The following is a 27,919-nucleotide window of genomic DNA, read 5'->3' on the forward strand; positions in this document are numbered from 1 at the left end:
ACCATGTCCTTTAAACAATCCTTTTTTTCTATGGTATCACAACCACTCAATATATTCCTCTTTTTTAAGTGATTAACTCACTGGGGCTTAATAATTATACTAGACAATAGGACTAATCCAGCATCATTGGGGTCAATGGGACTTCTGCCAGAAGCTTCAACAAGTGGTGGATCAAGCCTGTTTTAGGCTTGCAGGATTCTAATTCCTAATTCTGCAGTCCTCACCTGGCACAACTGATGTTGTCTTAATTGGTCTAATAAAAAACTTTTATCATGGAGGGAAGAAAAAAAATCTAAAGTTGTCATATTTAAACAAGCATCTGAAAAGAACTACATAAAGGTAATCACTAAACACCTACAATATAAAACCAAAATAAATATATTCTTATATATGTGACAATTAGTTATGCCCTGATTTTTCATTGCATATAGTCCCTGTTTACTTCAAGAGTGGTCATGGAAATAAGAGAACCAAAAAAACGTCAGCTTGAAACAGTTTCCTCCTGCAATCTTTTAAAAGAAATTTAAAGTCCTATCTTGGAGTCAGTCCCTTTTTCTGTGGGTAGCTGGATTTATAAATCAAAGAACTAGGAAGTCTTGGCCCTAGGCTCTGAGAGTACTGGTACCCACAATTCTAGAATATGTTACTGAGTATGTGTGCTCTTTTATAATATTGAGGTGTAAGTCCACCCAGGCAATCAGAAGCAGCAGACCTGTTCAGACTCAGGCCGTTGGACAGAGTTTCTTTAGCTATTAGAAGAGCTTACTGTTGGAGACTTTGCAGATGATCATTTGTATCCTGCTGTTGTCACTCAAGAGATATTTCCAAACACTTTTTTTTTTTTTTTTTAAGAAAGAATCCTTGATTTCTAATAACAATCAGGGCTAAAATCGGACCCGAGGTTCCATGTGCTGAACCCTAAACTATATACCGGTGGGAAGAGTGGCTACTCAGGGACTAAAAAAATAAATGTTTAGGGCTCTGCGGAAGTATATGTTTCCTGATGGAAGTGTGATAGACACATCTCAGCAGAAGTGCCTTAACCACTACATTCCAGCAAAAGATACATTGTATCTTATCCGTAAGGATACAATCAGACAGTGAAAATTTAAAAACTTATCCTATCAAACTGCCAGGCCTGTGACTTGTGGCTTCAAAGTTCCCCAAAGCATTTAGAAAACAGAAATAGACACGTCAAGAAAATCAGTTTATTTTTATTACTTTGTGGCAAAGATTTTCTAATATATACAATTAAATTCTAAACAAGCCACATAATTTAACCCATGAAGTTTTCTCTCCCTATACAAAGAAAAAGGACTTATCTTGAAAAAAGGCCAAGGAAGTACCATAAGGCTAAAGCTAAGATGTATGTTGTACCGTTATTGCTCAACTGAGACAAACTAAGGGCTCTATGTGGGTTATTCCTGAGTAGGGGAATGGAAGCTAGGAGTGTAAATTTGGTATTTTCTTTTTACACTTGCATCATGACTGTGGAGAGGAAAAGCTGCCCCCTTATGAAGAAGGTTTCAGCCACCTAAACCAGTAGATCTTTCCCTAACATTCATGATTCTCCAGCAACACACAGACAGTAAGAACATCCACTTTAGGTGTCCTCTCTGCTTCTCAGTTCTTCAACTCTTTGAGAGTACATTGTCCAGAGTAACTTGTACAGATCTGTCCCATTGTTTACTAGGAGGAGGTGAAAAAACAGAGAATGTGGAGGAGTTCAACTGGCCCCTCTGTCCCCACCCACAAATCTGGATCCCTACAAAGCTGCTGCAGAGAGAGTACAGAGCATTGAGAATATCCTGGTGCCAGTGCTTCCCCGTGTAATTCCTTTCCCTGCCTGATCAATGAGTTTTGGCTCCCCTCCACTTGAGGAAATGCAAGAACAGTGCCCTAAGAGAGCACGGCATGAAAGCTAACTAGGGAGATGCACTAGGGGACGGCATGTCTTTGCTCCAAATGAGCATCCTACAAGATCCTGCAATGAAGGCATGGCAGAGGAACCCAAGCAAATTTAAAGCAGAGGTACATGGGAAAACAAACAGGTAAACAGTAACTTTTCAAACCTCTATCAAAAACATGAGCGTGGGTAGGACCTTCAACCTTGACCAAACTGTGGTGATATTGTAAGATTTTTAGAAATATTTTCAGACAATTAAAAGAACCTCTCTATTTCCTTTCTTTTAGCTTCCATCTGATTATTATTGCCATATCTTTAATTCAAAGCTACATCAATGCGATCTTCATCCAAACTTTGAATTGAATTCTGCAATATAATATCATAATTGGTCATGTGGGCCTTTGACACCCACTTACCATCATCTATGTAACTTTAGCTCTTCTAAAACATAACTAATATACAAGTCTACAGGAGTGACAGAAAATTATGGCTGTGTAACTGAATTCTGTAAATCCACAGCATAGGTAAAACCAAAGGATAAGGATTTACACCTCTTGACTGGTAAACGTGTGTGTTTTTTTGTTCCTCCTTTTAATATTAAAGCACTGGTTTCTGCAGACTAAGGATATGCAAGTTAACCAACCGTCTCTCCAAGACAGACACATGGTACGCAGCTTTGATCAATGACGTTTCTTTAGAAGTGCAAAAGGAAAAACAGCTCATTATGCTGCTGGACAGGATGTAGTGACAGAATAATTGATTTCCCTCAACACTATCTAAAGGAGCGGGCAAAAGCACACACAAACAGCAACATAATGAAGCTTTTTGGGGGAGGGAGAGCAAAGAAACGAGGAACTCTGCACTCACAATACTTCTTGTTTGTCTATTTAGCATTAGACATGACACATTAAACACTATGTTTTCCAGATTTTCATAACATAGGTTAGTTTCTATTTATATCTATAAAGAATTCCTTGGGCTTCGACTCCCAGAATTTGGGAACCTCACTAGGAAAAATTTTTATAGTTCCTGGGAAAAGGGAGCATTCAATATTGCTTTGTTCCTCAGACCTCAACATGCATAAACCATGTCACATTTCTCATCCCTATGGATATATGTCTCTGATCTGAACTCACAGACACACAAAATATACTGAAGTTGGAGAGTACGGAGAGGAAGCTTGCTTTGGAATGTACACTCTTCTATTTCCTTGTTATCATCTGTAGGTAGTAAATGACAGTGTTCTATGTTCTGTTTGCCTCTGGAAACAGACCACAAAGGATATTTCCTCCACTTTAACTCTTGTGAAATCATCATCTCACTTCTCCTGGAGTGAAAAGTTAAACCAACTATAGAGTAAAACTTACGCTGACTATATATATATATATATATATATATATATATATGTCAGCTTGCCAATTTGAGATCAGATGATTCTGACTCCATGATTCCTGTTACTTTCTGTAATATTCCTCTCCATTCCATATAAAACCACTCAGCATTTGAAATAGCTGAAAAAGCTTTTTCATCACAATATTCACCACTGTCTTGATTAACAAAGCAAAATCTTAAAATCTGTAATTTGAAGGGCTCCCCCTTCTGCTCTCTTGTGTTCAACCATTACATGATAAACATGCATGAACTACAATATCGTTAACTTTGTGTCATAAATAAGTTCGGATAGAATCTCAAGCCTTCCACTGAATCATCTCTGCAAAGATGGCCCATCTTTTCAGCTAGAAGCAGCCTGAAGAAAGAGAAAGAACTCTTGTAATATTTGGTAAGGGCAATATGATAATCAAGGAGTTATTACAAATTATATTTACCTCTCTTTGGCTAAAAGAACAGACATCCCCACAAGCTTGGCAAACTCTTCAGCTGTAAGAGAACCCTTTTCAGATACCTATCAAAGAGAAAAACATGGCATTAAAATAGTGTTGATCTTTTCCTTTCTATTACAGGATGAAAGAATTTTCTCCATTCTTTTAGTTCAGTCTCAGCTCAGAGGGTTAACTGTTACAAATTGGTAACAAATCCCTAGTGAAGACTACTGCTTTATCTGCATTTTTGTTTAAAAAAAAAAGAAGCAATTTTTGTCCAATACACTATGTAGTGTTCCAGAAGTGTGCTAAGTATGAAAAAGGAAGAACGCAGAAAAGGACAGGAACTAGTCAAACAAATGAAACCGTGTGTCTCTTTTGTGTGTGTGTGTGTGTGTGTGTGTGTGTGTGTGTGTAAAGATAACTTGTGAGAAGCGGGTGGGAAAAAAAATTGCCCATAAATAGCAATATACTTGTGCAATCAATAGTTATACAGCACAGTCATACTTAGTCTTCCCTAAGTGATTTTGTCAACAATAAAGTTTGGAAAAGGAAATGAAAGGCACCAAAGTTGGAGGGTCTTCAGTTTAGAAACTGAAGTCACCCAGGAGGAGGGTAGGGAATTGGGGTTAATTAATTAAAAAAGCCCACTGCCCCAGTACTAACTTGTGAAAACAGCATTCACTAGGTCTCAGGACTTTGGCAGGCCCAGGAGAAGCCATGTTTTCATGCAAATGAATTGTTCTTATATTTCTCCATTATTGCAGGTTCAAGTAGCCTTCCGACCCAGGCATACATGCCTTCTCCTGCAGCCCTCATAATTTGAGGGATTTATTCTGCATTATTCACTGCAATTTCTAATTATGTTGGAGTTATCCTTTACAGAATCTCAGATTAAAGTAGGCCCTATACTCAGATGTGGTAAAGCTAAACCATTGAAACCTAGGGGTGAAACACAGAGCATACTGAGTAAATTGCACAACTTAATATGACCCATGGGTCGTAATAATTTTCCTTCCCAAGTCCCAAGTGACTTCAGCTTCTATGTTGATGACCCCTTTGATTCTCCTACCTCACCTGCCACTCAAACCATTCCACTCCCCTATTTCAGTCCCCACACTGGCTTCCTCTCATCTTCCCGCCAAAACACAATCTTACTGTATCTTGCTGCACCTGGGAGACTATACACAAGTGAGCTCTTAACTAATCTCCAATCTCATTTCTTCCTCCTTTCCCCCTTATCACTGTTTTTTCCACTCAAACCTCAGTCCTGTTCCCTTTGTAACCCCTCGTGTCTTCTTCAACGCCTATATCCCTGGAGCTTTCCTTTCTTGGAAGACACCCATCTTTCTTAATTCAAGTCCATTCCTTACAGCATATTTTTCGATGAAGCCAAGTGTTATGTCAAAAAACTGCACCACTTCATGATAAATCCACCTTCTCCACTGTGTGTCTGACCTTATTTATAATGTCCATGTGTCTGCTTAAAGCTGCCTGAGGAAGGGAATGTGTTTTTTTTACAATGCTGAGCACACTTGCTGAAGACAACAAATTAATATACCATCACCATAAAATTGACAAAAAACAAAAGGAAAACCAATGAGTCTGTTTTCTTGAAAGAAATGCAGAAAATTAACAAAAATGCATGAAATGTCCTAAAAGATAAATCAGAATTTAAATTTTTCAATTTTAATAACAAAGGTGTTATTTGCATTATAGCTATGGCATTTGTTTTGAGACCGTATTTGATGTTTTAAAGTGTCCCTTTTAATGAAGGAACATTGTTCTGCACATATGGTTTTATATACATTATTCTGAGGAGTCCATTTCCAGTCTCAAGAGCAAAGGTGCATCGGCTAGCACTAAATGTTCTCATTTGACAGGACTTTTTGGAAACACCGATATGTAGCCTTCTCAGCTTGTGAAAATTAAGAGTGTGTGCTATGTTCTATAACGTGCAAGGGAAACACAGCAGATGATGTGGCAGTAACAGCATTTCACGTATCGAAATGTATCATAAATTCATAGATATTAAGGTCAGAAGGGACCATTATGATCATCTAGTCTGACCTCCTGCACAATGCAGGCCACAGAATCTCACACACCCACTCCTGCGAAAAATCAGAACCAGTATCGGCTGACTATGTTGTGCAGGTTCTACTACCCCTTTTTAATGAATCAAGACTACCTCTACGCAGTACCCTCTAACACAGGTAGTCTCCTCAAAGTAACAAACTCAATGTAAAATATATATGGCACATACTATGTTCCATTAACGTATAAATGCAAAAACAAGCCCACATTCTATACCTACATTTAATATCTGCTTTCAAATATACTTTCAATCAAACCACACAACGTCTGAAGCCCAATTTACTTACCAGTAGTTAATGTATGAGCCAACTACCATGACACCAAATAAACTCTTTCTACTATGCAAAAGATTTGAGGAAGGACTTTAAGGTAATGAAGTCTTACAAGAGCTCTAAGAGAGATTTATTCCTTGAGGAATGAACAGTGACCTAGAGCAGGTCTACATTACAGCGCTACATTGGTGCAGCACATCTGGTGTAGACACACTCTGCCAATGGGAGAGCACTCTCCTGTCGGCATAATTACTCCACCTTGGCGAGAAGTGGAAGCTATATTAGTGTTAAAGCATCTCCTGCCAACATAGTGCCAGTGTGGACAGCACAAGACTTGCGCTGCCTGGCCAGGGGGGCGGGCTTTTTCACATCCCTAAGTGATATAAGTTAGAGCAACTTAAGTGGTAGTGTAGACCTGCCCTAAGATTAATGTGTGTACAGCTCTCTAAAGATGAAAAATGCTATTTAAGTACAAAATATTGTTTTAGGATTTTGGAAGTGGAAAATTTTGTATTTCAAAAGCTCAAAAGGAAATCCTGTACCTCAAGTTTTACACCTAATGTGTCTAAGTTTTCCTAGCAGACAGATTACTGGAGGAAATGAAGTTCACATACTGTCTCTAAAGCAGAAGCCACCATTTCCTCTTCATTGTGGGACTGGAGCTCAATCACCATTACACCGCTGTCAAATAGACGAAGCCTAAAAATCAAAGGGAAAAGACCAAAAAAAACTCAAATCTGCAAATATCAACAACGGAAAAATGTGTGTATTTTAGCAGTCTCTTAGTTTCACACATCTAAATATGATAACATGTCAACAAATCCATTGTAATAACTAAAAGAAAAAAATTGAAAGCGCAAAACTGAACATAAAAATCAACGGCTGAATCTTCACAAACAAAAACAGAAGAATAATTAACTGAACAAGGTGAATAAATGTATTAACGATGCACCAAAATGGCTTTATTTTCACATCCTGAAAATATACGTTTGGCAAATAAAACCCCAGCAACTTAAATTCAGCCACATTTGTATTTTTTAGTGATCACATAATTTAGTTTTGGATGAAACGGAAGTAAATTTTGTTCATGCTGTATAACAATGGTGCACATATGTATTTGTTAGCGTTATCAACTGCACCTGAAGAAAGACCATGTGAATCTATTTCTGTAGGTCACATCTGTGGAAAGGAAGCATGGTCCAATAGGTAAGGTGCAACCATGGGACATGAGAAACCTGGGTTCAATTCCCTCCTCATTACCTGTGTGACCTTGGGCAAATAACTTAGCTCCTCAGTTCCTCATTCCTAAATTGGGGGTAATCCTATCTCACAGGGGTGTTAGGAGGATAAATACATATTAAAGAGTGCTAGGTGCTCACAAAATACAGCGAGGGGGTCCTTTTAAGTTGCATCAATAGACAAGTGATGTTTATGAACGTAAAGGAAATTACATAGGAAACTGAATGAATACTGACCTCTTAGAAGATTAAGTAACACACAGAAATAGGTTCACATTTTACATTAAAATGGATTTTGGAAGGTAAGGCATTTCACAAACTGTGTCTGTGTAAGGGAATCAATGGTCCACAGTTGAAAATTTATTTAGAAATACACATGAAGGACTCTTACCTTAGGGGTAATTTCAGTGCCACTAGCATCTTACAAGCATTTACTAAATCTTCTGGAGAGAGCAACTATTTAAAAACAAGAACATATTTACTCACATTTTACATGTTAAATACACGGTATCACACACACACACACACACACACACACACAAGACAGACAACTATAGATGAAAAAATAACAGAACAAGCAATGATGTAGTACACTATTGCATTTTCGCCTTTCATCTCCCCTCCATGTCTTGCAGCCTTCTCTCACCCTCTTACTCCATTTTCTGCTCTCTTCCTATTCTTCCCTACATTACTCCTGTTCATGACTTGTCTCTTCAGGTAATTTATTTGATTACTGTCCCCCCTCCCCTCTCCCCCCCGCTTCTTTTATTATTTCTGTGTCTGTCCCTCATGTTACTTTCCCTGTGTGAGGAGGGACTCCCCCTTTTTGTATGTTTCATTTTCTTATGCTAGCTGTCATCCTCCTTTACTGGTACTACAGGAGAGGCACATCAGAATGACATACTATGGAAGATGGCCAAAGATTGAATATTAGCAGAGAGAGGGAGAACCGTCCCCCCCAAAAGCTCCATTTTCCATTACAAGAACAGCAATACATCCATCATTTTAAGAAGTTGGACTGTATGTGGTGGACAGTTAAAGGTTTGTTTGACACTTCTTTCTTTCAAGTTCCTTCTCAAGCAGATTTAGTCAAAGAATACCACAGAATCAGTCTCTTACCTCCAATCCCCGAGCTCGGTTTACCAGACAATATACCTCTGTAAGTGACATTATTCCCCCTCGTTCCTGTGGAAACATGAAGCCAATAAGTGAAATAGTATTAACCTAGAACACAGAGCACACTATTTTGCATATAATAAAACATTTGGATGGATGAAAGTTTTAATCACCACGTGACATGTTAAAGCAAAGAAGATAAACTATCAGCTTGATTTAAAAACATACACAGACAAGATCAACGATATCTAAATTATAAGTCAGTGTTCAAACTGTAATTTTCTTTAATAATTTCAAATTGCAGAATACCAATTATAAAATTCAAGAATTGTGGATTATTTGAAGGTTAAAATACATGTTAAAGTACATGGAATTTCATTATATTAAATCTATTAACCAATTTATCAAGCTTCTGTTTTTCGAACTCACAGGGTTATAATGTAAGGTAAAAAATCTAAGAGATAGTACAGTATGTGAGTTTCACATACATATTGAATGTGCAAATCCTTTTTCAAATAGACAAGCTTCAGATAAATTAAAAACTGAAATTTTATTGAATTAAATAGAAAAATTGATAATAAAATCTGTATAGTAGCCTGTATTATAGCAGTGATATATATTAAGTTTACATTGAAACGGTTATTTTTAGGTTTCAGAGTTAACAATCCATTGTTCTTAATGGAGCTGCTCATACTTTTGAGTCACGGAAGACAACTCTTAATTGGTTTATGCACTATTCATTTATTCAAAGTTAGCATTGCAACCATATAGATCAGAAACATATTTTTTAAAATAATAGCTTAGATTCAGAAGCACAATTCTGTGGCAAGGGGTGAATTCTTTAGTCACAGTATTTTCAAGGCCCTGCGGCGGGGAAAAGATGACTACTAATTGAGACCTATGAAAGAACTATCACACAAACTCTGTTACGTGGAAGATGAGAAATCATTACTACAAATATAAATTCCCATAATTCCTTTTAGATATTTCTGCTGAGAAAGAGAATAAATGTTATTCAAAGGCAAAATGATGACCCCTCTAAAAGCTGAATTTAAGGTTACATTATTGAAATCTTAGATCTTGAAAAGAGACACATTGTCAAGGTCCATGATACTGAAATGCACGGCATTAAAAACTCATCAACATGCACAAAAAGAGCATCTCAGGTGCTTTACCTCTAGTGGTGCCTGTAGTATTCCAGCTAGTTGTTTTGCCAGTTGCATATGGTAATGTGTGCCAGATCCATACGTTTCCCTGGTAACTGGGTTAGCTATACCCATGCTCAACAGATAAGATTTAAACCTGATAGTCTACATAAAAAGAAAAGTAAGTTGTATCAGTTATTTCATAGTTCTATTTTTTAAAAAAAAAAAAACTTTTACACTTTTGTTTTTATAGTAGACTTCAACGCATTTTGGGAGATTTGAAAATACACAATGCCAACTATTGGGCAGAATATAAATTTATCAAAATGGTGACAAGCTCTACACAAGTCCTCAGAAATTTGTAAGGGACACTAAAATCTCCAAAAGAAAAAACAGAAAATTGTTGTCTTCTCCTAGTTAATGGAGCGAGCATTTCGGACCCCTTTTAAAGCAAACTAAGTGGGGAAGAGACATGCACATCCTGTAATCACTTCATACTAGTTATTTTTGAAACAAGGTCTCAGATGGACTGACTGTCTTCTCTTTCCACTGCTCAGATGTATTGTATAAAGAAAGCTTTTCATTAAATAAAAGTCAAGAAACAACGGGACATTAGTAAAATATTATTTATGTACATTATGAATATTATCACAATAGCTGTTTAAGTTTACACAGTGAAATGACAAAAAAGCATTTTGTGAAAATCTAGAAAGAAAGCATATTTACCTCATCTTCTGTGATGTCACCTTGTTTTTCTTTAATTTTGTTAGCTATTGACTTGGATAACTCCACCATTTCCTTAGCCTACCAAAACACACACACAAATATGTCAGCTTTCAGCAGTGTATTCAGACATTTTGGTTAAAAGTTAGGAAATTGGTATAAATTTAGATAGATGTGCTGGTAAATGTCACATCCCATACCTTTTCCATTAACTTGCTGAGATCTTCAAAAGCCTAAAATGAAAAACTGACATTATAATATAGTCTGCCTAAAGAAATTAAATGATTTAATGAAGTAATTTTTCCAATGATCTTCCCAAACTCCAAGAATTCTGAATATTAGGGCACCTAATGCTTTAGACCAGCATGTTATCATTTCAAACTGTTTATAGAGTTATAAATTCATGCTCTGGTTTACAAACAGGCATTTTTCCTTCCCAGAGAGCTTATAATTAAAATCAGACAAGACAAGGACAACAGAAAGTATATAGGAAAGTAAAACAATCCTTTGGTTTCCTGCATGGAAGACACACACTAATTTCTACTTAATACTGATTTACAAAATGTAAATAACAGAGCTCGGAGCTAAAGTACTGAGAGTTGAATTAAATTAAATTCATCAAGTTTACCCCTTCTTCCTAAAAACGTTAGGTGTATTTTTTTATTCACTCTCTCTCACACACACACACACACACACACACACCCCTCCCTAATTTTGGCCAGTGGAGAGCCCATAGTATAACTGTGGAAATGCGCATAGTGACATCACAATTCTGCTTTTATCAGTAGGCGTTGCTAAAATAGCAGGCAAGATCACAGTTTATTTGGAAATAACAAGGGAGATGGATTGCTAGGTTCGTTTCACACCACTCTTAATTGAGAAAACATAAAGGCTTTGAAAATTATTTGCAGGCAAAATTTATGCATCTAAATACTTGATTCTCAGAAGCAATTAGGTACGTAGACGTCTGTCTAACTGAACTAAATTCTGCTGACACAAAACAAGATCCCAATTAAGGCTTGTTTGAAATCAGGCTTATGAAATGCATTATTAGGTAAAAGGCACCCTGTGATAAAATCTGTACTTGCTAGATCTGATAAAAGCAGGGGGAGATTAAAATATTTCTATAAAGTATCAGATTTTTTACTACAATGAACTTTTATGGAACTTTTCTACAAAAACCATGTAAAAATTTGGATTTCCATCACAGGACAAATTATTTATTTTCAGGATTTTTAAAATACAAGTTACTTTAATAAAGGTGTGAAGTTCTCAAATACAAAATTGCTATATGGAGCACATAACACCGGATAAGCCTTTCATTTTTTTCATATTTTATTTAAAGAATAAAAAACAAACAAATGCTCTCAGTGTGTTAACAAGTAAGCAGATTTACAATTACCTCCCAGCAGCATAAAAATAATCATACACATGAAAAAAGTGAATTTAGCCTGTCAATATATCAATGCCACCGAAAGGCACTTTTATCCTCTCAGGGACAAACCCTCAACCCTCCTTCAAAATCCTCTCTAATAAATGGCTTTTGCAATATGTCCAGGTGGTCATTAATTTGGATTATTTTGGACCGAGTGTGTGTGTGTGAATGCATGTGGGGAGTCCCAGAACCCTAGAACCATCAGCGTTAGATCCGTGAGGGCAGCACCTCCCTTTTATAAAGAGGGCAACTCAGCTAGAACACCACTACAGACCACAAATGTAGCCAGCCTATGGTCCCAACGATTTAATAGTCTAATCTGAAGGTAACAAAAGCATGGCTTCCATTTAATGTAAAGATCTACACAGTAGACTTTTGCTAATCCTGAAGACCTGAAGAAGAGTTCTGCGTTTCGCTCAAAAGCTTGTCTTTTTCACCAAAAGAAGTTGGTACAATAAAATATATTACCTCACCCAGCTTGTCTCTTCTAGTCCACATAGTCAAATGACAATCACTCCCCATACATCTTGGCAAAAATTTAATATGGAGTGTTAAAGAAATTATAATATATTCCCATAGAATAATGAATTACCATTGTCAGAGCACAGATATTTGTGATACAGTGTCTTTTCTTTTAAAAATATTTGTTGACTTACTTGCTAATTTGCCAAATTCAATACATTCGTAATGTCTCTCCGAGGCACTAGCATGAATTAAGGAGCTTCTACGTATTGAATTTTAATATCAACAAAAAATTTTTATATCCAGGCTTTTACTAGTTTAACTCCAATCTCAACAACATGCATGAAAACATCACCCATTAAAAAAAAAAATCCTTGACTTAGCTAAATAAATAGCATGTTGTGCATAGTTCCTCCTCTGACCGATTCACTCAGGGCAGGCCTGGAAACAAAGGGGAATGTGCACACACCTAACAGGAACTTCCTCAGATAAACAAAAGGCTAAAGAACTGGATTCTTATCAGCGGCTAACAGCAGATGCAGGAAACCTTTTCGTGGAACCCAGGGCACCACTTTTGAAATTAAGTCATTTATAACATTTAAAGCTGGGGGAAGGCAGGATTTCACAAATCACGTTTTTCCTTTGCTCATACAATTCACACAAATGGATTTCTTTTACTCTCTGACAAAGTCAGTGAGGAAAAAATAACCAGACAATACCTTTTGAACCATATACACAAGTAACTTCATTCATTACCTTCTTCATAAATGGGGGGGGGAGGGGGCAGACCAAACAACTAAAAAAAAAAAAACAAAACAAAACCCAACCACCCTTTAATGCTAGTAATAACTGGAATATCACAGTAAAAGTGTTCCCAAAGCAGGTACAAATTTCCTGTAAACTGGATCTGTGAGGTCTTTTTTTATTTTGCTATGTTGTGATACAAACAGTTGCCATATGAATGAATTTGTTATAGTTAATTTATGAAGACTTCTTGATGTTGCAAATCCATCTCTATTACTGTGACAAAACCAGTATAATCTTTTCTTTGATGAATATTTGCAGTCTCGGTATTGCTCCATTAGATATAGTGCTAAAGCAGTGTTTCCCAACTACTGGTCTGTGGACCAGTGCCAGTCCCTGAGATCTCCCTGACACAGCTGAGGAAGGCAGCAAGCCAGTCCCTGTATCAAAAAGGTTGAGAAACACTGGTCGAAAGGCTTTTAAGGAGAGGAAAAGAATGAGGTGGACAGGGGAGGAATACGCTTCTCTTGTACACGTAATATCTCAAATTCAACTATGGGACTGTTTGTGGGAAAAGCAGTTGTTTTCTCTTTGGAAAATATTTTTGCAGAAATTACTGTGACATCTGATTATTGAACACTTTGCCATGCATAATTATAAACAAATTAAAATTTAAAAATATGAATTTCTGTTAGATAAATTTACTGTTTAATAATTATTTACATATATAAAACCCCTTTGAACAATACACCTGGTAAATGAATATCTAATCTTCATCTGATCCATAATTAGACCTGCTAAGACAATAGTCTTGTTGGACTGGTCCCTTTCTGTAGAAGGCTCTTTGTTCTGCTTCCCCCCCTGAAAGGCCATTGAACTTTGCCTTTCAACTGCATTGAAATCCATAAACATACGAAGCATTTGGCACCAATGAATGTCCCTCTTGAAATGGGGCATTTAAATGAAATATTCTTAAACACCTGGGATAAGCCAGTTAAAGACATAACTGTAAATTACACACATGTAATCTTTTCAAAGTTTTAAAACTTTCTACTGATGAAACAATACACGGCTACATCTAGAAGAAAGTCTGAAGGAATGCAGGTGGCTGACCTTGAAACTTGAGCAGTATTTACCTCAGAAATGTTTTTGTCAGTCTCTTTTCTCTTCTCTTCTAATTTCCTCTCAATACCTACAATTCCTACAGCCCTTATTCTTCCTGCCTGCAAAATAAAATAGTTTAAAGAAAAGAAAAGGAAGCAAATGTTAAGAGTTCTCTCACCCACCTCCCTACGAAAGAGCTTATGTTTACAACAGAGGAAAACGTCCCACAAAGAACTAAGTAAAATGTAATGATTGTTAATGATCTACAATACATCTAATTTCCTGAAAAACATTCCTTAAGTCAAGGTCATAGTTTATCTACAACAACTTTCTACAAATAAGAAAAATACACCGAATATAGATTTGCTGCAGAATACTACAGGACAAACACGTTATTTAAACTGTTAGTATAATGATGTATAACACAGCATCTCGTGTAGGATACAGAGACAGTAGAGATAAGCTGGGATGCGCAAACTGATGCTTCCCTAGTTTAACTGGAGCGAGCCTAGAGGTAGAGCATTTTCAGTGAGGATCCTGGATTTAGGAAGTTGTTCTCCCCATTGCTCCATCACAGTCTGAATAGGTTTCTCTGAGGGGAAATTTAGAAGGGTACGAGGTTGGACATTCACCCCATTTATGGATAGTGCGTCATACAGATAATATGTGACACATACATGCAACATATGGGGTGATATCCTTTTACTAAATTGGAGAGTCATGTTAAATTTATCAGCCTCTTCCTGGCCTAGCCTCCAGATCTCTAACTCCACCCTCATTCTCCTAATCCTCCCTATTGATTTTGACACTCAATAGTACTTCCCATAAAATCTTGAAAAAAGAATAGGAGTACTTGTGGCACTCCTGTTCTTTTTCCGGATACAGACTAACACAGCTGCTACTCTGAAACCTTAAAATCTTGCAAATCCTTGAGTTGCCATCCTCTCCTGGTTCTCTCACCATCTCTCTGCTCATTCTTTTAGATTCTCCAACTCTCTGTGTCCCAGAAGTCGCAGTCCTTGATCCCCGCCTCTTGTTGGTCTACACCTTTTCTTTGGGCGATCTCATCCATGCACGTGGCTTCTACTACCACCTTTACATAGACATGAGCAAATCTACCTTTCCATTCCTGACCTATTTCCATCCAATCCTGTATTTCAGCCAGTCTCAACAGCTTCTCATAGATGTCTCATGGGAAATTTAACAATGCCAAACTGAACTCTCTCTGTCCCCTCCTATTCTCTGTCACCATTGACAACAGCACCATCCTCCCTACTGTAACTCATTTATATGATGGCTGTATCCAAAATGTCACCAGCAGTTTCCAAATACAGATGATGATATTCCCAAAGAGTTTATGATCTCAAAATACAGAAATAGATGAAAGTAAGCAATCTTGAAGATATTCCCAATAATCAAAACTGTTCATTTAAATCATAGCTACTCACACATATGATGCACACAGGCTCCAAGCAACTATATTAAAGCAATGTAAAGAGTCTAGAACCCACAAAACCAAGAAAGTATAAAATTAAGGCTGAAACTCCATCCTTCATCTTCCTTGTGTGTCTCATATTGTAGAAGTTTCTACACAGAATATGATTATTTTACATCAGAACTTCAATACCTAGGCATAATTAGCAGACTACAAATGGCACATCAAACCAAACACCATACTCACTCATAAATTAGAATTTCCTCGCTTTTGTGCCATTCTGAGAATACCATTAACTCTATTTTGAATGTATTTAACTACATAACCTAAGGGCAGGTTCCCAATTGTGTCTGAGCTCTTCTCAGATACAGTGAGGACACCCAGCTGCTCAGACCCAGTACAAGGGAGAACTGCAAGAGAACAGCTCCAGTTTATGCCAATGGAGAAGCAGCCATGGTGGAGTTCAACTCTGCCATGCCCCCTTTCTGACCTCAGAATGCCAGGGGTGGGGAGGAGCTGATGTGGGCGATGGCTATGCTGGCAGCACAAAATGGACACAATAGACTGGAGATCTGAACCTAAGCATTCAAATATGAAGAGAAGTCTAACATAAAGAAGAGAGTATCAAGAATGTAGTAAGTACCTGTGGACCCCTGTTAATTTGAATGGTCTGAAAAACAGGCATGTTCTCCCATCTCCTTTGTGTCATTTCTTCTGACAACCGCCTATAGAACTGCATATGTTTAAAAAAAAAAAAAAGGGCAATCTAAGTTTTGTAGAATATTTAACATCTCAGAGATCAACAAAATGAATTCCACTAAATACCAAATGCCATAACAACGTCACATTTATACTGGACTTTTCCTTTTTTTTAGGATAAAAAAAAGTTACAGACCATGCAATCATATACATTTCAATGGTAGCTGTAACAATTGTGAGTTAAACATGCATGATTACGTATTTCCATTCTAAACACATTCAGACATTCATAACTTTCCAAAACTTTCACTTAAAGAGACTGAAATTTCCATCCTCAGTATCTGTCCAAAGGTGATAAAAAAAAACAACTGAGCAATCAGTTATTACTGATACCATTACCATGAGATTACATTAATCCAGCCATGTGGATGGAATTGCAATGGAGCAATCCCATTCGTTTAGTTTGGGTTAATGCTAGTGGGTGGTGATGGTTTATTGATTGACAACAAGGCCTCCTACACACACAGTTCCACAGCAAATACTGCAAGATGAATAGTATCACTAATACAGGGAGAGCAGAAATATTTGTGAAAAAACATTTAACCTATTTGGTTGCACTGTATGTACACATACCTCAATCTGACCATGTTCTTTGAAAGAAAGTTTGATGTAGGAATATTTGCTGCTCTGGAATGGGCCAGGCTCTTTGTTTGAAGGAGCTGGATGAAGATGAACCACTATTTTGGCACTAAGGAAAGGTGTAGGGAGAGAGGAAGGAGGGGAGAAAAAGATATATCCCTAATTTATAAAATAATATTTCTTAATCGTGCGAGTCAGGTTTAAAAGTTTAATCTAGTTCTATATTAACTGATGGTTATTTTACATTCAGAACATTTCAGATAATCCTTCAGGATTTTAATAAAAAAGTCAAGTACATTAAACAACACATTAATAATAATATATTTTTATATTATATTATATTATTTTATCGCTATACTAGAATTTTCATATTAAAAATACTGTAACCCCTAAAAAATATAAAACCTCACTAATAATAAAACACATGTACAATCAACTCTCAGAAGATGATCTAGCATAAATATAAGAAGATCAAACAAAGATTCTTGAAAAAAAAATTGAACTACAAACTGTCAAGCTGTACTTTTGATTAAGGCTTCCCACCTGCAACATAACCCCAAAAGGCTCTACAGTGACTCACAGCTGCTGCCAAAACACACTACCTTTCTCATGGAAACAAAAAGGTCTCAATATTATGTTTAAACTATCTCACCATGTGTGCCAGCCGAAGATTTTGCATATGAACTCATCCAAAACCAACATCCTAGGCTAACGTATGCATGAAAGCAACATGGTCTAGAATGAAGCCCAACAGCAAAACAACTCATGAAAGAGCACGGTTTCAGCAAATATAATAGCCTCATCTCACTTCATCACAATAATTCTATTATTCTTGTCCAGCTTTAATAATATATCTATTTTGTTATTACTCTTATTTAGTCACCTCCTCTAGCACCAGATCTCGCAAGCTCCAGTGTATGGTTCTACCAACTGGGATAATTGTTTCAGCGTGCAGGCTGAAACAATTTGATCTGCTTATAACATCCAGGATACAGACATAAGCAGATGTAGACCAAACACACTTCTTCATAAAAGCCTTATTTTTCCTTCGGTGTTAACGTCTCTCTTGTTGAACACATATCATACTGCTCTAATTATCTGTCAAGTGAGAGGGTCCCAGTTATTGGTCTTTCCTTCAGAATCAGGTTAGATGATGGTGTAAGTTACATCTGCTGAGAACTGAGCAGTATGCTCCTCTGCTGGGTTCCTACTCCCAACCAGCCTTGCAGAGCAAGAGACCTGGTCTGAGACCTAAATCTGAACACTAACCTATCACCATGGCACTGCTGATTAAGTGAGATAAACCCAATTATTCATTGCTATGAGCGGAAAACTTAACCACTGATTACAGGGTAATTATTTAGCAAATCAAGTCACACACATACAATTTTTCATAACGACCCTCTCCCCCATTTGATCCTTGTATCAGGACATCTGGGTTACATTCCTGGGCTCTACCAGACTTCTTGTGTGATTTTGAGCATGGCACATAACCTATGTGCCTAAGCTTCCAAAGTGAAAGACACACACCTTACCTTTTTCCTATGCCAGCTGCCTGCTCTTCAATGAAGACAATCTGAGAAAGAGGGATACCAATGCAGCATTCCTAGAATAAGCAACACAGAATAACAACTAGAAATTAAAAACTATTTTCTTGAATGGCTTGTAAAATAAATAAATAAATTTTCATACTCTTTTAATCACTAAAAAAGTCAACAGTGCTAATATTTGTAGGAGGTTCTCCCACGAGCCATTTCATATAGAAGATGACACTGGTTGCAATAGAAAATTATCCTTACGTTACTATTTAAAAAGGACTTTAAACTGAAAACTAAAAAGTGAACATGAAGGTATAATTGTTAGATAATCAGACAAGGAAGGGACTTAGGACTGACACAATGTCCCTAACTCAGCCACTGGATGTCTAGGCACTTTAGGTGGTGTACAAATTTATTATTATTTGTAAAGTGGTCAGAAAGAATTAGATGCTTCACATACAGGTAAGTCAAGGACACCACTACAGAGATCTTACACGCTGGCAAAGACAATGACAAAAGGTAACAATTGCTTCTTGTAGATATCCCATTTTTTAAGTTCCTAAGTCCGAAAACAGGTGAACTGACTCGAAGCGTAAAGGTATCCTTGCAGGCTACGTAAGATGTTCTGCTAAAGAAGCAAAAGGACGCGATACAGACAGACAGCTGGGTTAAGAGTGCAGTAGGTGTCTGAGATCACAGAATTTATTTGTATTTATTTTCTAATGCCCAACATTCTCATTGACACCAGTTTAGAACTACACACCTATGCATCAAACTAGGAAGAATTCAGTATTTTGGAAATCACAGCATTTTCCCATACTGACCAAATACATATGGTACGTGACTGTACAGCAGCTATAAAACGGCTGCTACTATTTGTCACAGTTTTGTTTTCACAGAAGATGCAATACCTAAAAATAATTATCAGTGGGGCTATTACAAAAGTAGCCTGACATTTCCCATTATGAGACCCTGTTTTCTGATGCTTATAGCTTTTCCAAACTTCAACCATTTGGGCTGAAGTTTCCTGTGCTGTCTCCCTCAGGTTGAATTACCTTGGAAAATTTCAGCCAAAACTGTTTGGCTGTTTCCGAGAGCAAGGCTATGGAAAAAATACATTGTTTTGCTCATGTTAAAAAATTCTAGAACTTTTTCTTTAAACAGCTCTAGCACCCCTATCTTGTGGAGCAGGGACCTGAAATTTGGGTCGGAGATATTCTGTTTGCCATCCTTGTGAAAATCCACCCATATTTAGTCAAGTTACAAGCTTTTGAAAAAAAATCGCAGTTTGCAGATGCTCAGTAGAGACTGGAAAAATAGTATGTGATCATATATTTAAAGACTATCATAATGCATACTCACAAGGGGGCCAAATTAAGATTGCACAGGCAACCTTAATTCTGGCATTCCTAACTGAGCGCTTGACTTTGTAGCCTTAATAATGTTCTTTTGACATAGCTATTTTGTGGGCAATACCTATATAAATTGTTCTTTTACAGGTAACATTACTTTGATACCGTGTGAAAAAGAAACAGAGACAGGGCATGAACAGAACTCAGGACTTCACCAGGTCTGTTTAACTTCTGTTTCTTTTGTCAGCATTTTGACTAGTTTTAGGAAGATTTGCTGCTCCATCCCCCATTGTTCTCATGCTTTTTAAGGTGAGAAAAGGAAATGGGAAAGAAAGTTATGGCGTAAGACCCCATCCTTGGTAGTACGCTGCTCTCAGGGACATTTCAAGGCTGTGACCCAAAGCCTAGCAAACTTGTACGGTTTACAACAGAACTCTAGTCACAACTCCAAACTAAGACTTTTTTTTTTTTTGGTAGCCTCACAATTTGTTGTTATCCCGTCTTCTAGGGCTTTGTTAAAGAAGATGCTTCCAGTGACAATGGGCTTTTGGGACAGGGATTTCCATCATAATGCTTGTTTGATTTTGATCTTTATGGGTTGTGGATTTCTACCTACTTGAACAATTGGGGATCAGTCTCAAGGATAACAGTTTCTAGTACACATCCTCAGATTCTCTCTTGCTTTGTATGCTGAGGAAGAGGATAAATCTTAATAGCACTGAAAAAAGGCAGGGATGGGTGAATGTTGATAGTAGACAAGCGGAATGTGGTGGCACAAGCCACCTTATACTGTACCTAGTTTGTTTCCACTACAAATCACTATGGTTTAAGTGACAAAATATGGATTCTCTTCCAGCTCATGCATATTTAACACAATTGTTAACTAAGGCTCTATATATTATTTTGAGAACACCAACAAAAATTATGTTTAATTCTTAGATGCAATCTACCAATTTTTTTCAGAAGATATCCATGTACAGAACGATGGTTTTTATAGCTAACCTGATTATCGGTATATAAAATGATATTCCTGGTCTGAAAAACAGACCTCGAATTAAGACAACATGGATGTATATTAGACTGTTTTCTTTGCCATCACCAATCTTAATACATTGGAAAAACAGGTCTCTGCCTTGAGGAACAGAATAGGACGTAGGGATCTAAAGGGTTACCCGGTCAGCATTAGGCTTACCATTAACCGGACCTTAACTGTTAACCCCTGTGGCCGGCTGGTGGCGCCAGGCCAACCAACCGGAGCGGCCCCAACCGCACCAGACAGGCAGGCTAGCTGGACCCTGGCCACAGCTGCGCCGGGCAGGTGGGACCCCAGCCCCATCCGCGAGCAGCAGGCTGAGCCGCCGGGATCCCAGCCCCAGCCGCCCTGTGCCAGCCCACCAGGGCAACCTCAGTTAACGGTTAAGCGGTGAAACAATATAACTTTAATCATTTAACCAGATAACCTTTTTAACTGATATTTACATCCCTAATAGGATGCTGCCCTTTATCAGATTGCATCTCTAGAGAAAGCATTCACACACTTTAAAATAAATAGTACCAGGGAGATTTATGTGAAAACACACGGAAACCTCTCATGGGATTATAACTAGGGATCTACAATTGAAGTGTGACACTACCACGTTTGTAACACTACCATGTTTGTTGGAAGGACTTTTATATGCTGAAATTTAATCTCTAATTAGTATTCTGCCTTTATGTCATGTAGTTAGCTAGTGAACAGAAGCAGCAAATGGGAATTTTGCAAGGGAGTTCTCCAGGTGAGGAAGGAGAGACTACGGGAAAGTCTACACTTAAAATGCTGCATCAGCGCAGCTGCTTTGCCACTTCAGTGCTTTAATAAAGACACTCTACCCCGATGGGAAAGAGTTCTCCTGTTGGCATAGTTAATCCATCTCCCCAAGAGGCAGGAGCTATGTCGATGGGAGATGCTCTCCCACCGACACAGTGCTGTCTACACCATGGCTGGGTCAGATAACTACGTTGCTCGGGATGTGGATTTTTCACACCTCTGAGCAACATAATTATACCAATATAAGTCTGTAGTGTAGACCAGACCTGTGTGACCGTTGGGGTGAATATGTTTGCTTTGTGCTTGCTTGATTAAAGATTATTGTCTGGTCCACACTAGAAAATTCACATCCCTGAGTGACATAGTTATGCTGACCTAAGAACCTATGTAGACACTGTTAGATCGACAGAAGAATTCCATCAACCTAGCTATGACCTCTAAGGTCAGTAGAATACCTACACCAAACAGGAAAATCGCTCCCATCACTGTAGGTAGTGTCTACACTGAAGCACAACAGCAGCGCAACTGTGCTACTGTAGCATTTTAAGTGTAGGAAAGCCCTACAGTGTGGTCTGCTGTGGGACCTGTGTACTGAGCCAAGCGGCCTGCAAATCTAGGTTGAGAGCTCACTAGCAAGGCTCTAACCTGCTATGCTTTGATCCCTAATCTCTCAACAAGGGGGCGGGACTACCACAGGGAGAACAGGGGTTTAAAAAGCCAGCTCCGAAGTGACCAGGGGAGTTTCATGAGGGAGTTTAGAGAGGGAGTGAAAGAGGCAGATACACTAAACTTAGGCCAATAACTTCCCTCCACAACAAAAAACAAAAGAAAACAAAAACTCCACGAGAGTAAATATAATACAGGCACAAGTCTGGCAGGAGAGTGGGGGCTATCCAGTTAATTGCACTGAATGCAGCATCTACAATTACCTGCCTTGTAGGCAGGTGGTATGTGCGCGCATTTGGTGCAAGCAACTCATGACCCTCAGAGAGACTATATGGGCTCTTGAGGCCAGAGTGGCTGAACTGCAGGAGCAAAGAGAGAGAGACAGGTACAGACAAGACTTTCAGAGACACTGGTCCCACCCCCAGTTTGACAGCCTCTGTGCTGTTAAGCAGGATGAGAGTCTCAGGGAAGGAGAACATTAAGCTGGAGCAGAGGGAAACAATCCCATAATTGGAACCCTCCTTCCAGATGATGTCATGGTATCCTCTCGCAAGGAGAATACTCCTCTTGGGGAGGGGACCCTCATTATTAGGGAGAGACAGGTAATAGTAACAGGGGATTTGATTATTAGAAATACAGATAATTGGGTTTGTGATAAATGGGAGAAGCCCATGGTGACTTGCTTGCTAGGTGTGGAGGTTGTGGATCTCAAGAGTCATCCAGACAGACTTATGTGCAGTGCTGGGGAAGAGCCAGTGGTCGTGATACATGGAGGTACCAGGGACATAGGGAAAGGTAGGAGAAAGGTTCTGGAGGCCAAATTTAGGCTCCTAGGTAACAGATTGAAGTCCAGGACCTCCATGGTAGCATTCTCTGAAATGCTTCCAGTTCCACATGCAGGACTAGGAAGACAGGCAGAACAGCAGGTTGTCAATTCATGGATGAGACAATAGTATTGGGAAGGGTTTTAGGTTTATTAGGAACTAAGGGACCTTTTGGGAAAGGAGGAGTCTAGACACCTAAACCAAAATGGAACTAGATTGTTGGCATGTAAAATTAAAAAGGTTGTAGAGGATTTTTTTAAACTAAGGGCTGAGGAGTACACAGTTGGAGCAGTGACATCCCTCAGCAATGAATTTAATAAAGGGGGAATCCTAAATCCTAGTAAAGAGGATAGGAAAGAAGTTGGTAAAGTACGGACAGGAGCTAGTGAAGAACAGACAAATATAAAAAAAAAGAGTCACATGAAGGCAAGCAACTGAATATTGACAAAATGCACAAGTGCTTCTGTATAAATGCTAGAAGTCTAAATACTAAGATAGATGAACTAGGAAGATATTGATATAACAGGCATCAAGGAAACTTGGTGGAATGGGGATGATCAATGGGATTCAATAATATCAGTGTAGAAAATATACAGGAACGAGAGTAAGTCACATTGGTGGGTGAGTGGTACTATACGTGAAAGCAAGCATAGAGTCAAAGTAAAAACCTTAAATGAATCTAATGATACCACAGAATCTCTATGGCAGGAAATCCCATGCTTGAACAATAAGAGCATAGTAGTAGGTATATATCACCGACCACCTGACCAGGATAGTGATTGTGAAATGCTCAGGGAGAACACACAATAATGAGAAATTTCAACTATCCCCATACTGACTGAGTATATGGCACCTCAGAAAATGATACAGAGATAAAATTTCTAGAAATATTAAATGACTGCATCTTGGAGTAGCTTGTCCTGGAACCCATAAGGGAAGAGGATTTAGTCCTAAGCTGGAATGCAGGGTTTCGTCCAAGAGGTGAAGACAGCTGAACTGCTCAGCAACAGCGACCATAATGTAATTGAATTTAACATTCTTGTACGGGGAAAAATGCCAAAGAAACCCAACTTCTAAAAGGGGAACTATACAAAAACGAGGAAGCTAGTCAAACAGAAATGAAAAGGAACAGTCACAAGAGGGAAATGCCAGCAACCAGCATGGAGACTATTTAAAAACACCATAACAGAGGCTCAAACTAAAATGTACACAGCAAATCAATAAAACAGAAAGAGGACCAAAAAAACCCCAAAACGAAATGCCACCATGGCTAAACATCAGAGTAAAAAAGGTGTCCTTTAACAACTGGAAGTCAAATCCTAATGAGGAAAATAGAAAGGAGCATAAACTATGGCAACACAAGCGTAAAAGTATAATAAAGCAAGCCAAGAAAGAATTTGAAGAGCAACCAACTAAGGACACAAAAACCTCGCAATAAAAATGTTTTTAAGTACATCAGAAGCAGGAAGCCTGCCAAATAATCAGTGGGGCCACTGGATGGTTGAGGTACTAAAGGAGAACTCAAGGAAGACAAGTCCATTGTGGAGAAGCCAAATAAATTCTTTGCATTGGTCTTCACACTGCAGAGATATGGGGGAGCTCCCCACACCCGAGCCATTCTTTATAGATGACAAATCTGAGGAACTGTCCCAGATTGAGGTGTGAATAGATGAGGTTTTGAAACATATTGATATTTATGTTTAATTTATGTCACCAGGACCAGATGGTATTCACCCAAGAGTTCAATTTTTATTTGAATTCCTTAGAAGAACTACTAATTATGGTATGTAACCTATTGTTTAAATCAGGCCTCTGTACCAGATGACTAAAGGGTAGCTAATGTAACACTGATTTTTGAAAAGGCTGCAGAGGTGCTCTTGACAATTACAGGCTGGCAAACCTAACTTGAGTACCAGGCAAATTGGTTGAAACCACAGTAAAGAACCAAAATTATCAGACACACAGATAAACACAGTATGTTTGAAGAGTCAGTATGGCTTTTGCAAAGGGAAATCATGCCTCACCAATCTATTAGAATTCGCTGAGGACATCAACAAGCATGTGGACAAAGGTGATCCAGTCGTATAATGTACCTGAACTTTCAGAAAGTCTTTGACAGGGTCTCTTACCAAAGGCTCTTAAGCAAAGTAAGGGAGTCACGGGCTAAGAGGGAAGGGCCTCTCATGGATCAATAACTGGTTAAAAGAAACAAACAAAGGTTAGGCATAAATGATCAGTTTTCATAATGGAGAGAGGTAAATAGTGGGGTCCCCCAACAATCTGTACTGGGACCTGTGCTATTTTACATATTCATAAGTGATCTGGAAAAGATAAAGTTTGCAGACAATACAAAATTACTGAAGATAGTTAAGTCCAAAGCTGACTGCAAAGAGTTACAAAAGGATCTCACTAAACTGGGTGACAAAATGGCAGATGATAATCAAAGTTGATAAGTGCAAAGTAATGCATGTTGGAAAAAATAAACCCAGCTATACATACTAAATGATAGGGTCTAAATTAGCTGTTACCAGTCAAGAAACAGTTCTTAAGAGTCATTATGGACAGTTCCCTGAAAACATCTGCTCAATGTGCAGCAACAGTCAAAAAAAAATCCTAACAGAATGTTAGGAACCATTAGGAAAGGGATAGACAAGAAAAAATATCATAATAGCACTATATAAATCTATGATATGCCCATACCTTGAATTCTGCATGCAGTTTTGGTTGCCTCATCTCAAAAAAGATATATTAGAGTTGGAAAAGATGCAGAGAAGGGCAACAAAAATGATTAAGCTTCCATATCAGGAGAGATTAAAAAGGCTCAGAGATGACTAAGGGGATATGATAGAGGTCTATAAAATCATGAATGGTATGGAGAAAGAGAGTAAAGAAGTGTTATTTAGTCCCTTACATAACAAAAGAACCAGGTGTCACCGGATGAAATTAACAGGCAACAGGTTTAAAACAAACATAAGGAAGTACTTGTTCACACAAGGCACAGTCAACCTGTGGAATGCCATGGGATGCTGTGAAGGCCAAAAGTATTACTACGTTCAAAAAAGCATTAAATAAGTTCATGGAGGATAAGTCATGGTTATTAACCATAATGGTCAGGGAGGCAACCTCATGCTCCAGGTGTCCCTAACCTTCCTACTGCCAGAAGCTAGGATTGGATGACTCAAAATTGCCCTATTCTGTTCATTCCATCTGAAGCATCTGGCACTGGCCAATGTTAAAGACAGGATACTGGGCTAAATGGACCATTGGTCTGACCCAGTAAGGATGTTTTTATACGGGTTCTTTTTTTTGTCTTTTCTGTGTTGTTTTTGGGTCTGTGTGAATGGTTGGGGGAAAGAGGGAAAAAGGAATGAGTTACTCAGTGGGCTATGTACATGTTGGTAAATTATCTTAAAATTTCCAACCCCAGCTGATCAGACTATATTACCTCTCCATGCTGTGAGCATAAGGCACTCACACAGTGAGGAAAAAGTTTAGTCACATAAAAATTAGTTCTTTCTTGCACAGTCGCATCACTAAAAGTTACCTATGGTTTATTACGGAATGTACAGTCAACCCACGTACAAAAAAGATGGGGTACTTACATGATTTTTCAGATCTCTCCAGATCAGTCGGTGTGTGCTAAGTAGTAATACCCCAGTATCAAACTTTACCTAGACCAGAAAAAACAGATACTAAATTAACCACAAATTTAACAAACAAGCTGGGTAAACACTGATTTTTGAAGCATTATATGTTGTCATAATATAGCACCCTAATTAATCAAATATTTTGAAAACACTCTGTTTTTGCTGCTAACACAAGCCAGCCAAGCTGATGAAGCCACAAAAAGAATTATTACCGGAGGATAACACTGATATGGACAAGCTTCCTTTTCAGCTGTATAAACTTTCCCCCAGGAAACCCGGCAGGACCCTCCCTTCCCGATGGTACCAACGCTCGAGAACAGCAGGCCGTTTCTAACAAGGCGATCGGCGTTTCAGGTTTTGCCCCGCTGGGAGTGCAGACATGCAGCATGCTAGACAGAGGACGGACGTGGGGTCCCTTCCTGCCCTACACTGCTGTGATTAGGGAAAGGAGTTAAAAACTAGAGCAGCACGTTGGGTGTCCAGTGCGAACCCCTCCCTGACCCACCAGGCGGTTCCATTTCTTCTCGGCTAAAGGAAGAGGCTGTTTGTTCCTGGCCTACCACAAAGCAACCCTCGCATCAAAAACACCCGGCAGGACCTAGCTTCCTGCCGGTACCGCCAGCTCCATCCACCGGACACCGAGCCAGCTACCGCCGCTGTGGGGGCAGCCCGGCCGGCAGAGAGAGAGGAGCACTGCGGCGGCCAGGGCTGGCTCAGGGCTCCGTGGCCGGGGCACTCAGCAGCGGGGGGCTCCTGGGCGGGGTGCCCCGGCTGCCCCTGCCCAGGGTACCGGTGGAGATCGCTGGGCCAGGGCGAGTGTGGGGCCCCGGCCGCCGCTAGGCCCGAGCCGGGCGCTCCCTTTACCTTCTCCTCCCCGTCGTAAAGCCGCACCCCGCGCTGCTGGATCACCAGGGTCTCGTTGATCTCCAGCAGGCCGCTGGTCCACGCGAACCGGTCCATGGCGGCGCCTCCGAGCGGCCGGGAACCCCCCGCGCCCCCGCCGCCGGCTCCCCGCCCCTCTAGTCCGGCTGCAGCTTCCTCCGGAGTCCCAACCCCCCGTGCTGCGCCCTCTGCTGGCCGCCGCCCGCCGGCCTCAGGTGCGGGGTGACTGTGAGCGCCAGGCAGCGAGGAGACCGCGGGAGAGATGGGCCCGGGAGCCAGGCCAGGCCAGGCCCCGCAGCTGGACAGGCACTTCCCCCCCGCTTGAGAGAGGCTGCGTGCCACAGTACCTCTGTGGGTCTGAATGTGCCCAG

At 39.2% G+C, this 27,919-nt stretch overlaps 1 protein-coding gene across 1 annotated transcript; it reads right to left on the bottom strand.

Annotated features, from left to right (window-relative positions):
* Positions 1–1,200: 1,200 nt before the first annotated feature.
* VPS36 (vacuolar protein sorting 36 homolog) lies at positions 1,201–27,691 on the bottom strand. The gene is made up of 14 exons (XM_074960111.1): positions 27,531–27,691; positions 26,622–26,690; positions 18,368–18,438; positions 16,827–16,941; positions 16,138–16,227; positions 14,092–14,178; positions 10,515–10,547; positions 10,318–10,395; positions 9,622–9,756; positions 8,450–8,515; positions 7,722–7,786; positions 6,707–6,791; positions 3,733–3,809; positions 1,201–3,653 (listed from the first exon to the last, which is right to left on the bottom strand). Exons 1-14 carry the CDS (start codon positions 27,624–27,626, stop codon positions 3,560–3,562), a joined length of 1,161 nt encoding a protein of 386 aa, XP_074816212.1. The 5' UTR covers positions 27,627–27,691; the 3' UTR covers positions 1,201–3,559.
* Positions 27,692–27,919: the final 228 nt, after the last annotated feature.

The sequence above is a fragment of the Natator depressus genome, chromosome 1 (assembly GCF_965152275.1).
Source record: "Natator depressus isolate rNatDep1 chromosome 1, rNatDep2.hap1, whole genome shotgun sequence".
Lineage (NCBI taxonomy): Eukaryota > Metazoa > Chordata > Testudines > Cheloniidae > Natator > Natator depressus.